We start from the raw sequence: 12,951 nt of genomic DNA, 5'->3' as shown, positions 1-12,951 counted from the left end.
AGCTTTGTGCTATTAAAAGCCTTATCATGCAAGCAAGATCAGAAACACTGCAGACATAACAAGAAAATATGCATTGCTTTCCTTTACATATTGAGAATGAGAAAGCAATGCTTAGCAGGGCTTTTTAAATGTTTACTGATATACTGGACAAAGTTTCACTAGTATCACTTTAGACCAAAATCACTTCCTGTAAAAAAAATAAAAAATAGGAATGATATGAAACATGTCAGCTGTAGCCAGTGCTTGATGATTCCTCTTGCATTACAGAGCAAAGTTGGTGTTTTTTAAAATGTTTAAGTCCAATTCAAACTAATAAACACACTCACTTGGCAAACTTGATGGGTTAATCTACTGGATCCATACTGCCCTCTATGTCGGACATGCAGGAGTGAATAGTGAATGAAGCTTGGCCCAGCACTCACATAAATGTCCTTCCTGCTGAAATACAATTAGATAGAAACTCTGACCTCCGACACAGCTGCTTGTACCAGTAAACACAGGAACTGTAATGTTAATGCAGAGTTGGACTGACTAGTAATTGGGGCCAAGGATTGCTATTAGATGTAAGTAGCATTTTGTAGTGGTCCTGAACATTTAGGCCGCTTTCTGTGACATAGTAAAAACAGGCAATGGTATATGCTAAAAATATTTTTTGTTTAACTTTTTGTTTTAATATTTTATAGCTGATCTGTGTACATCAGGCCAGCTTATGACCGTTTCTTCTGCTTCTATTTAGACTGAAACCTCACCCGCTCTCGGTTATTTATTTTTTTCTGTGCTTCCTTGTGAAGGCAGAGCTTGATATATGAGAATAGGAAACAGACGTCGTTCCTCTCCCCACAGCGATGGTTGGGGGTCGACTTTGTTATCGTAGCTACTTCATACACAGCATTATGCTGCTTCTCTGGGTCTGCCTCCATTGTAAGTACACCTGTGCTTTCAGATCTTTGTGATGCATGTATTTTGTAAAACTTGTATTTAACTCTGATACATGGTTAGGGTAGAGTGTGTAGGTCAAAAGTGCTTCTGCTTTTGAGAAGTGGTGTGTCTTCCTTAGAAGAGGCTTGCAGTGTATTTCTCATGTGTGTTTCCAAATGCAGTATTACTAAATTCAGCGGGGGTTAAAGCTATAATAATAACATGTGCATTAATATTAAAGAAATATTTAAAGAATGTCATGTTATCAACCCCTAATTATTCTGAAGGTCAAAGTTTTCTCTTAATTAAAAAAGTTTGTTACAGGTCTGTTCTCTCTGCTTGAGTATTTATAACTTTCATCCACTTGCACTTACAAGTGGTTTTGCATCTTTGCTACATCAACAGAGATCCTGCTGCTTCTGTTTGGAAATCAAATCAAACCAACTTCAGGATTTATAATTCTTTATCTTTCTCTTGCTTCTTGTATATTTTTAAGTGCTGGTTTTATGGTATGCTTTACCACATATTTATAACTGTATAAATATATAACTTCCTTTGATAGTAATGGAGAGAGTTGGACATTCTAGAAATTTAACAGAAATATATGAGTGGATCCAAGTGTTGCTTTTCTTCCATTGAGCGTAAACATTACAAAATGCTGCTAAACTACTAATCAAAGGTATTGTATTTAATATTGTAACCGCTTTGAACGAACACTTACTTTTTAACAGCAACATTTTTTTTATAATTCTGTGTTTTTCCATTATTATTGTTTTTCCATCTAGTAACAGCAACATAAAATTAATGATATTGGTGGCATATTATTCAGTTACCTGTTTAAATTTTTGGCACCTGACATATTTTCCTCATTCTGTGATACATTTTTTTTTTAATTATCCAAATCTGGTATTTTAGCATTTTTAGACAAAAGAATAAGGTTGGGGGCAATTTGGTCTTGTTTTTCTTCACTTACTTTTCATAAATATTATACTTGGTATTTGTATATTTTTTTTCAGATGTGGAGACTTCCAGTGGAAAACATGTTATTTATAAAAAAGTTGGAGATACTGTGGAGCTTTCATCAGGCTTACCAACTGAAGGGGTGACTGCGGCAACATGGAAATATGGAGAACTAATAATTGCAGACAAACACATTGAAAACAATATGGGTGTTTCTAAAAGATCTCCATTTAAGGACAGATCAGAGCTAAACCTGGAAAACTTTACTTTAACAGTGAGAAAACTGACTCTTCAAGATTCTGGTGATTTCATTTTTGTCTCAGCAACAAAAGAGAAACAGAGGGATTCAGTCATCATCACTCTGCAAGTTCATGGTAAGATACTATATAAATATAAATTTATATGTAATATTATTATTACATTGTAGATTGTGGTGGATTTATGTGTGACTCTATATAACTATATACACTATATATTTATCTGTACTGAACATATATATTTCAACTTTCACGTAGAGTCTTAAGCACATGGTTTATTAAGATGGTACAGTAACAGGGCAGTTAATGTAAGGGGAGAGTTCTCCTGAATAACTCACTCTCCAGCTCCGGTAACTAACCTCCCCCAAGTCTTTCATGCAGCACAACCAAAACAGTAACACTAAACAGAGATCCTGAAAACATCACGATTTCAGTATCATACGATATAATCACACACACACACACACTATGAATCTACACTTAAGTTTTTAATGTAGTTATAAGATTCTATATTAAAAGATTGTGCCACTCACTGTGTAAGATTTAATAATTAGGATTAATGTGCGATGTTTTACCGTGTCACGACCTATTGCAGGGGTGCCAAACTCCAGGCCTCGAGGGGACTCTGTCAACACACCTGAATCACATGATTAGTTCATTACCAGGCCACTGCAGAACTTCAAGATATGTTGAGGATGTCATTTAGCCATTTAAATCAGCTGTGTTGAATCAAGGACACATCTAAAACCTGCAGGACACCCGCCCTCGAGGCCTGGAGTTTGACACCTGTGACCTATTGTGATAAGCCAAAGCTAAAGGGTAGCCAGAGTCCTGACTGGCCACTGGCCAGGACCTTGGCTGCTACCTGACCCTGCAGCTGTGTTTGGCTGGAGGACAGGTGGGAAAGTTATCCAGCAGCAAGGGGCGGGGATACAGATGACACCCCAGCACTTTTTTTTACTACTACTTCTACTCTGTTACTCTGCTGTCTGTGCTTAAGGCTGTACACCCCGGGGTTTAGCTTTGCTTGCTTTCTGCTATGTAACTCTCTTGCTAGATGTATGCATGTATTTTTCCTGCTGTTCATATGATTCAATGTATTAAACTCTGTTCCAAGAATTCTAGTCTTTTTTAGTGCCTTGATTTTAATCGGATCTAATAAAGTTGGATCTCGACATCGTTGGTGGGAGAAGGATGGCTAAAAAATTGTGACCATAAGATACATATTGAAGACATGAAATATATGAAGCAATATATATGGAATTGTCTAGACTATTGTCCTGCTAAACTACTTATCACTGTCTCCTTCTGTCCTCTTTTTTCCTCATTAGAGCCCATAACTAAACAGCCTGTCATAAAAATCAATTCTACCTGGATTCCCTCAAATGAATCATGTAAAGTTCTGCTGGAGTGCAGCACAACTGGTGATGTCAGCTACAAGTGGACTGTAAGAAAAAAAACACTAACTGGTCCTAGACAACAATACATCATCAGGGAGAGCAGGATGGAGAGACCAATGTCACCTGCACAGTTTCCAGTCATGTCAGTGAGAAGTCTGCATTTCAAACAGTGAAGTGCAGCAACAGTACACAGCAAGAAACAGGTATGTCCAGTGTGCATATTTATTCTTTCTTTCTTTTGATGTTTCTTTAAATGCTTATAATAAAGATCAGCAATGATGTGGTAGAAACTGTGGAAGAGAGCTGATGTATTTATATTATGCTGATGATATGCTGATATTTTTATTTAATTATGGGCTGCTGTTAATGAACAATGTGTTAATTTTCAGAAAAACACGTGTTCCTTTTCCTGGGTGTAGCTGGTGGCTGTTTGATACTTGTCATTATATTCAGTGCAGCTGTGGGTGTTTGTCTCTGCAATAAAAGACATGCAGGTAAGAAACTCTGAACTATGCTTACTGTTTATTATTGCAGGGTTAAGTTCTTCTTCTCTTATCATGTTCATTAGTAAAATATGTTTTTAATATACAAATGCAAATAATATGCAAAATTATTATTTATCTATTTTTTTACAGATCTGTGTTGCAACAGGTTAGTGCAACTAATTAACAGCAGTAATGTACAAAAATACTTTTGTTCTACTGATAATAACATACTTTTATTGCATGAATATTAATGTATTTGAATAATTCCAGGCTCACACAGTCTGAAACTATCAACCAGGAGGAAAGTCAGCAACATGTGTACTCGGCTCTTTCCCACGGTCAGGTCTAACACTGTTAAATCAGTCACATTACACTGTTAAAGAATGATTAAATGTTAGACCATTTACACTTTATTATGATTTTTGACTCAACTGTTGCCAACTTGCAGGTGATCTTTGTGTTTATGAGACAATGAGAGGCCATGAAGATGCTGGACCAGGTACAGTATGACAATGATGTGATATGAGGTGATATGAGGTTCTGCAGTACGTGTCGTGGAATTATTTAAGGACCCAAAACGCAGGTACTTCTGAAGTGAGGAGACTTTATTAAGGGAGGGGAGGCAAGAAACAGAACGGAGAACCTAAACTGGGAAAACTAAAAAGCAAACCTGAAGTGATAACCGAACGTGGAGAGGAACAGAGAGACGCAGGGAAATCACTCAGGGAGCCGGAGGATATGAACGCAGACGAACCAGCAACAGGCAGGAGAACACACAGGGCTTAAATACACACAGCAGTAATCAAGGGGATGAGAGACAGGAGGGCAACACACCTGGGAGAAATCAGAGCTGACGGGACAGGAGAAACGTACACTAAACACATTCACATGAGAAAAAGACTTTCAGAATAAAACAGGAAATTCGCAGACACAAAGAACTTGACAAGACACTGAGTTAAACAGACAGATTCACAAGCAGACCGTGTGACACCTAGACCAGGGGTGGGCAATTCCAGTTCCCAAGGGCTCGTGTCCCGCAGGTTTTAGATCTCATCTTGGGTCAACATACCTGAATCACATGATTAGTTTGTTACCAGGCCTCTGGAGAACTTCAGGAGCTAATTTAGCCATTTAAATCAGCTGTGTTGGTTCAAGGACACATCTAAAACCTGCAGGGACACCGGCCCTCGAGGCCTGGAGTTGCCCACCCCTGCCATAGACAGACAGAGGGAACACAGAGAAGTGGGAGAAGGCAGACACAGAACAAAACCCTAACAAATAGCAAACCTTAAAGGATAAAACAGAATAAACAAGCACATACAAAAATATAAGGAAACACAAAACACTGACTCGTCAGACTCAGGACAATGACAGTACTGCACTTAGGTAATGTATTTTCCCTACCCACATTAGACTTCCCCATTGTTTTTGTGCACACAGGTCTTTCTATGCTTACTTCACTGCTGAAGATATTTTGTATTGCATCAATGCATTTCTTATCGGAACGTAACACCTCATCAAAACGTTTTGTACTTTGTTAGTCACAACTCACTTTCCTGACTACTGCCGAGCATTTCATTTCTGTCTTCTGTCAAATTACTTACAATTAAATTACTACGTTTTCAAACATATATATGAAAACCAGTAGAACGCTGTGAGTAGCAGCAATGAAACTGCCCTTCAATTACAAGAAACATAAATAAATATTTGAGAAAGAGGTCTCGTTGCAGCAAATACATACCATCAGTCTTGTGTCCACATAACTAAACGCATCAGCTACATGTATACACTGCTTAGATTTAGCACGTAGTACTAGACTACTTTGGGATGTGGTTGAGCTGAAAAATCTACAGCAACTGTGTGATGCTGTCATATTAATAAAAAAGCAAAATCTCTGCAAAATGGGAAAAAACCTTGCTGAATCTATGCAACTCTAGATCACTCACTCTTCTGAATATTATCCAGCTTTGCATCAATGTTTCTAATCAAATTACTTCAAACTTTTTTCAAACATGTATGAAAGAGCAAATACAATAACACCCTGGTAGATATTTACCTTTAACAAATACAAATACAAACTTGTGTCACAGCTGCAGTCTTGCCTGGAGATTTTCATGAACATCAGTCCTATAAAAAATAAATATGCCATGCTGTCTCATCAGATTGTCAACTGGTGTCATTTATAATGCAGCCACATTTTAACATTAAAGTGTTTAACAATGTGGCACATATTCTGCTAGGCTGTTGATTTTCCTGGAGAATTATTTTATTATTTTTCATCATATATGCTGTGGCAACACCTTTCTTGTTTTCTTAACTTTTATTGTGTTTGTTTTTTTAGTTTAATTTTATTTCTACTTCACAGAAATTGAAGCCAAACCTACTCACAGAAAGCAAACAGCAAAACCAGCAGGGCAGAGAAGATGATGAATCACAGCGATCTGATCTAAAGGAGCCACGTTCAGCTGGAAAGGAAGGAGAAGGAAGAGATTTAGCCATGTTAGACAGGGATTCAAACATCACCAGGAAACTGTTATTTGTTTTGTTTTGTTTTTAATTCTTTTTTTTTTAAAAAGGATTTTTGTGACATGTGATGTTTAAACACTTTTCACATCTGTATTTGAAACAACAAATAGTGTAAAATAATGACTTCTTGCTATTAGTCCAGTAGCACTTTCTTTAATAAATACATTAATTGACTGATTAAGCACAGCACAGAGGAGTGTTATTTCAACTTATCTGAAGCCAGTTACCACCTGTACTGAATCTGAAGTGCAGAATTTCTGCACTTTTCTTTGAGACTTGATAATTCATTGACACTGATGCTATTTAATCATGTTATCTGTGAATGTAAAATGAACCAGGAGACACCCACAAGAAGATAAATGAAATGCATTCAGCTGTACAAACAACATGATGCCAAACTTTGCAGAACCAAAGTTTAGGTACTCATGTATTTGTTTATGCATTAATATTAACAATACATAAACCTTAAGCAAAACTGATACCAAGAAAAAAGAAATGTGTGCAGGGTTTTGTTCAGAAACATTTTAAAACCATCACTTGAATCCAAGATGGCTGTTAGGAAACAATTACTAACTTGAACTGGTTCAGAAGAAAAAATGTGGTCATTTTAAAGATGAATAAAAGAAGCTGAAATACCTGTCATAGTAAATGTAGTTGCATTTTCCCAGAAAGAGACAAAAAATATGATTACCATGAATGTGTTCAACAGGAAAACCCAGAAATATACTGACACAAGAAGGGACAGTCAAACCACCAGGGGGCGATGTGGGACCTGCTTGGTGGAAGTTTCAATAGTCCAGGCACGCTTTAGCCTCTTGAAAAGTTGAAAAAGAAGGAATAAATAAAATTAAAATTTAATAAAAAATAATAAGAAGAAGAACATAAAATGAAACGATTACAGTTTGTCACTTTATTCTGAATCCTGCATCGGGTCCTTACCCCATTTTATACATTTACTCTTCAATATAACCCTCAACTTGCATTTTTCACCCATCCCTCTAACAGGCAGGTAGACTCCTGCCTCTGATGATATGTTGCTTATGTGTCTTTTGGTATCATGGACACAGCCTCTGTGCCTCAGGTATATTTATGCTGTTGTTATGAACCACTTCCTCTATCTGTTAGTGATGCATGCTGTGGGCAGTCATCTCTTGTTCCTCCTGATCACCATTTGTCTTCTGGTGTGTTTGTGTTATTGTTAGTAGAACAAATTAAGAAAAAGCGCAATAGGATTATTAAAATGATTAATAATTAAAGCTAAAGCCCCAGGAAGCTTATTTACTGGTTTGTATTTTCTTTTTGTAATTTGTTGGTGACACAGACCTAACAATATATATTCCTGGTAGAACAAATAGCATAGCTTTTGCACAGAGGAGTTCCTGCATTTTAAATTTAAGTTTTGGTAATTTAGCTGCAGATAGTCAGATCAGCAGGTCAGCACAGTTAGACCATCATCTTTAAAATGTGTCTTGAGCAGGCTGATGGATAGTTTACTTCTTCCTGTGTTAAGTCCCCACACAAACCACAACCTACACTATTAAAAGCCTCATCATGCAAGCACAGACACAGACTGCAGAAAACAAGAAAACATGCATGTTTTGTTATTCTTCATGCACAACCGTGCCCTTGTTTCAGGGGAAAGGATATTCACACACACTTGTCCATCCGAGTCATTTTTATCCCTCTTATCTTATCTATTCTCATCCACTTTTGCACACTGTGATTCTCAGTATGTACATGCAGTATATACAAAGCTGTGCTGTTGGATATTCAGCAGTCACTGGTGCTTCATGCTTCCTGCTGAATTGTTAATAGATAGTTACTCTAAACTCTGTTACTTTCACATCTCTGATAAAGTAAATGACGGATTTTTCTGTTTCTGTGTTAATAGAAAGCTCCCCCAATCAACACTCTCAGTTGTTTTTTCTGTGCTAACATGTGAAAGCACCGTTTGACAGAAGGAAACAGACGTCGTTCCTCTTTCAACAGCGATGGTTGGTGGTTGGTTTTGCTATCGTAGCTACTTCATGCACAGCATTGTGCTGCTGCTCTGGGTCTGCCTCTACTGTAAGTACACCTGTGCTTTCAGATCTCTGTGGCGTGTTGTATTTGTTTGCCTCATTAACTCTAAAATGAGGCAAACAAGAGTACCTGGAGGTCAGGAGCACTTCTCTTGCGAAGTGGAAGAGAAGTGATGTGTCTTCCTGGGAAGAGCCTTGGAGTGTATTTTTGTTGTTGAGTTTCTAAATGCAGTAGTGGCTTTAAAGTATAACATGTTAATTTTTATAATCTAATTAAAGGAACTAAAGGACTGATCGCCCCTTCTGCTGCTGTTACTTCCTGATTTTTTTTTTCAGTGTTTGTTGTACGATATACTTTTAAACATGCTTATAGGCTTATATTGCTTCTCATACAGTACATTTCTATGCAGTAATTGTTTTGACAGGAACGGGGGTGTGGACGTGTTTTTGCAGACATCTGGATCTAAGTGTTGGTTCTCTTCTGTTTAGAGTAGAGATAAAAATAAAATATTTTAAAAGAAAAAAAAGAAAAAATACAACATGTATTCACTAGAAAGGACAACGTAGATGATTATAGTGCTATCAAAAAAGTGTGAGTCAGACATGACACTAGCAACAGAAGCATTTCCTGAGTATCTCCACCAGTTGCAGCAACACTTGCCAAAAGTGATGAGCTCACAGCACAGAGGGCAGCTGTAACCTTTGCCCATGAATTCTCTGGTTTCACCATTTTTTTTCTTCTTTCAAAACACTATAGCTTTGATCATCACATAGACTGTTGTTTTGTTAAAGTATATGTTGTTATAAGTATCTGCTATTAATGAACAATTGAGTTTAACAGACACATGTTTTTCTAATCCCTTCCTGAAAGTTTAATTTCCATAACTTCAATTTGTTTATTTTCTATGGTGTGTTTTTTTTTTTGTTTCTTTTTTATTCATTTGTTGTGCTATTTATCCAAAAGTTACAAGATTATTAATTATTTGTTGTCCATGTAGAAGTAGGAACATAAAAAATCATTAGTAGAGCCATGTTGTGTAATATTTTTTGCCATATTTGAATTTTAGTTATGCCAGGTCATTTATATCATAAATGTTATTTGACATAAGTTGTTGTTTTCATTCTATAAGTATACTTTTTTCCTTTTTTTAATTGTGTGTTTTTTTGTTTTTGCTTTAAGAAACGCACTTTCGATACTATAACTGGAGGATAAGGTTATAGGCAGTTTGGCCAGTTTTTTTCTGACTCACTCACTTCTAACTCAAACAGTGGACTGTCACAAAGATATGTTTCTATATATTTGCAGATGTGGAGGCTTCCAGTGGAAAACGCGTCATTCATAAAAACGTTGGCGATACTGTGGAGCTTTCATCAGGCTTACCAACTGAAGGTGTGACTGCAGCAACGTGGAGATATGGACAAATAACAGTTGCAGGGAAAGATGTGGGTGTTTCTAAAAAATCTCCATTTAAGGACAGATCAGAGCTGAACCCTGAAGACTTTACTTTAACAGTGACAAAACTGACTCTTCAAGATTCTGGTGATTTCACTTTTGTCTCAGAGGTGAATGATAAGCAAAGGCCTTCAGTCACCATCACTCTGCAAGTTCACGGTAAGAGACTTTTTTTTTGCTTGTTTGTTTTAATTCTAAAAGCATCCTAATGAAAAGAAACCCCAGTAGCTCTTTTTTAAACTTTCTTTCCTCTTGATTACTTTATTGATTAACTTGTGTTTTCTGTGCTTTCACAGTCACCTTAATGTGTTAATGTTGAATACGTATTGTGTAAAATACTAATTAAATGACTTTATTTTATATTTTGAACTTTATATCTACATATCTGTTTATTGATACTAATCTGTGTGAAATACAATGCAACAGTTTGTAATGGTTAATCAACCTCAGATTTTTGTTGTTGTTCTTTTTACTGCACATCTGTTATTGTGTGTTTCCCAGATTTTTTAGTAACTTGAAAATTAAGATGAAGATGAAATCATTTAGATATTTGCTCAAATAGCAAATCCTACTTGTTTTTGCTCATCATAACCCTAACCCATCATTGTTCTTGATTTGACTTTATTCTTGTCAATGTCCTTTATTGTGATGCTAGTGATGCGTCCATTAGGCATCTGAAGGTTGTGCAAAATGCTCCAGTGCGTCTTTTAACTGGAAGAAAAAAGTCTGAGCTTATTAATGCCATTTAATTTCACTGTCTTTCACTGTTTTTGAGCTTTTTTGTTTTTTGCATTTTTTAGACCAGATGTTACCAACTGGAAAAGCAGTTAAAAGTACTTATCTGAATTTGTTGTTGTAATGTTAGTTATATATATTATTTTATATTTTATATAATACATTTTCAGAACTCCACATATACTTTAAGCTCTGACACAGACTCTCTCTCCTTCTGTTTTCTCATTAGAGCCCATAGCTAAGCCTGACATAAAAATCAGTTCTACCAGGATTCCCTCAAATGAATCATGTAAAGTTCTGCTGGAGTGCAGCACAACTGGTGATGTCAGCTACAAGTGGACTGTAGGAAAACAAACACTAACTGGTCCCAGGCAACAATACATCATCAGGCAGGATGGAGAGACCAATGTCACCTGCACAGTTTCCAATCATGTCAGTGAGAAGTCTGCATTTCACACAGTGAAGTGCAGCAAAGATCATTCACACAGAAAAGAAACAGGTATGTGGAGAGTGACTGAGGTTGTGAATACATGTTCTGCTTATATAAGTAATTATTACTGTTTGTGATTTCAGAGTGCAGCTCTTCTTCTTCTCTTCTCATGTTCATTGCTGGGCTGTTTACTGGTGTATTGATCACTCTACTGTTCCTCTTTCTGCTTTACTGCATAAAGTCAAAGGGTAAGATTTCTTGTTAATGCTACTATTAAAAATGTTCTCCTAATCTCCGAATCTCATAATACTTTCTGTTTTGTTTTTTACAGGTCTGTGTCACAAAAGGTTGGTGTCATGGTCCTGGGTTTGGGGCCCCAGTGTTTGTGTTTCTGGTGTGTCGTTTTTTTTGTTTGTTTCGTTTTAGCCCATATTCTTTGATTTTGTGTGTTTCATGGTATAGGCTTCTGTATTTCTAGCTCCCTATAAGTTATCTTTAGGATTGTGATTTCTAGTCTTCAGGTTTTGATGCTGTGCCTCTCCTGTGTACCATGTGTCACATTGAGTCAGTTATGTTCTCATATCTGTGTTCCCTCCTGTTTCCCATCCCCTCATTATCTGTGTCTATTTAGTCCTCTGTTCTCCTCTTTCTTCTTACCTCCCAAGTCCCAGTTTTTTTGTTTTTGTTTTTTTCAGGTCTCGGGTTTCTCTTTCCCAGTTCAAGGTTTTGTGTTTCAGGTTTCTGTATTGTTTTTCAATGCAGCTCGGCCTTATGTTTGCACGTGGGTCCACGCTCCACACCGTCTCCAACACAGACGTTACAGTTGCTGAAACTCATTAACAGCAGGAATTTTAAAAAATACGTTTATTCTACTAATAAGAATATGTTTTAATTATTTCAGGCTCACACAGTCTGAAACAATCATCCAGGAAGAAAATCAACAGCATGTGTACTCGGCTCTTTCCCACGGTCAGGTCTAACACTGTTTACTTGCTTTCATCAGTCATATTATATTCTTCAGGAATTATTCAATGTTAGATCATTTGGAGATGTTAATTATTGTGACTTTGACTGAACTGTTATTAACTTGCAGGTGATCGTTGTGTTTATGAGACAGTTAGAGGATCTGAAGATGCTGGACCAGGTACAGTATGACAATGATGAACCATCAAAGTAATAAATGGGAACTCTGGGATTTCAAGAATTTCATTTGTGACATTCTTAAACTATTCTTACTGTATTTCAGGTGGATCACAAATACAGTGCATCAAATCAGACTAGACGAGCTGCAGTTCTGCATGTCTGTGGTATTTTTTGGGTGCCTTATTTTAAATGTAATTATTTTATCAATTATTATATCAAATCATCCTATTTAACCCCCTCATGCACGAATTATGACAACCTCAATCAGGATTTGTTTCTTATGTATTTTTATGCATCTTTAGGCATGAAAAGATGTATAAAAATACTTAAGAAACAAATCTTAAATGAGGTTGTCATAATTCATGCATGAAGGGGTTAAAAAACAATAATTACAATGAAACACGTCATACATCTATAGTACATTAAACAACCAGTGGGTTGTAGGGTATGGAGAGACACATCAGTGTCCAATATAGTGGTTTATGTGCAAGTATACCTTCAACACTGACACACATACAAGAAAACAGCTTTTGAATAGCTTCCACTGTGGTGACCACTATTTTTTTTTTTTAAAAAAACTGGATGATTTAAGAGGATAATTACAAACAGCTCATTGTAACATT

At 36.5% G+C, this 12,951-nt stretch overlaps 1 protein-coding gene, 1 long non-coding RNA gene and 1 pseudogene across 3 annotated transcripts; all 3 read left to right on the top strand.

Moving 5' to 3' along the window:
• The first annotated feature begins 845 nt into the window (after positions 1–845).
• On the top strand, positions 846–4,271 carry LOC146714443 (uncharacterized; annotated as a pseudogene). Its single transcript, XR_014916565.1, has 5 exons — positions 846–921; positions 1,935–2,252; positions 3,467–3,738; positions 3,925–4,029; positions 4,171–4,271. The product of XR_014916565.1 is annotated as an uncharacterized LOC146714443 (transcript).
• A 37-nt stretch (positions 4,272–4,308) lies between these two features.
• On the top strand, positions 4,309–6,652 carry LOC146714442 (uncharacterized). Its single transcript, XR_014919301.1, has 3 exons — positions 4,309–4,358; positions 4,469–4,519; positions 6,386–6,652. It is a non-coding gene; the product is annotated as an uncharacterized LOC146714442 (long non-coding RNA).
• Positions 6,653–8,510: 1,858 nt separating this feature from the next.
• Positions 8,511–12,618, top strand: LOC146714441 (CD48 antigen-like). Its single transcript, XM_085450936.1, has 8 exons — positions 8,511–8,613; positions 9,874–10,179; positions 10,985–11,254; positions 11,329–11,433; positions 11,517–11,532; positions 12,087–12,154; positions 12,279–12,329; positions 12,432–12,618. The coding sequence occupies exons 1-8, from the start codon at positions 8,538–8,540 to the stop codon at positions 12,464–12,466; spliced, it is 927 nt and encodes a 308-aa protein (XP_085307062.1). The 5' UTR covers positions 8,511–8,537; the 3' UTR covers positions 12,467–12,618.
• The last annotated feature ends 333 nt before the right edge of the window (positions 12,619–12,951 follow it).

Source organism: Copadichromis virginalis, linkage group LG3, assembly GCF_057382275.1.
Source record: "Copadichromis virginalis isolate Kocher_CV1m ecotype Utaka linkage group LG3, C_Virginalis_male_GT1.1, whole genome shotgun sequence".
NCBI lineage: Eukaryota > Metazoa > Chordata > Actinopteri > Cichliformes > Cichlidae > Copadichromis > Copadichromis virginalis.
Note: the sequence above shows the minus strand (reverse complement) of the source record. Positions and strands in the feature narration are given on the sequence as shown.

What these genes read in the sequence shown, in the direction of transcription:
- LOC146714441 (XM_085450936.1), top strand. Translation starts at nt 8,538, where the DNA reads ATGGTTGGTGGTTGGTTTTGCTATCGTAGCTACTTCATGCACAGCATT. An exon ending in CATCACTCTGCAAGTTCACG is followed by an intron (nt 10,180 to 10,984) that starts GTAAGAGACTTT and finishes TTTTCTCATTAG; the next exon opens with AGCCCATAGCTAAGCCTGAC. An exon ending in TTCACACAGAAAAGAAACAG is followed by an intron (nt 11,255 to 11,328) that starts GTATGTGGAGAG and finishes TTGTGATTTCAG; the next exon opens with AGTGCAGCTCTTCTTCTTCT.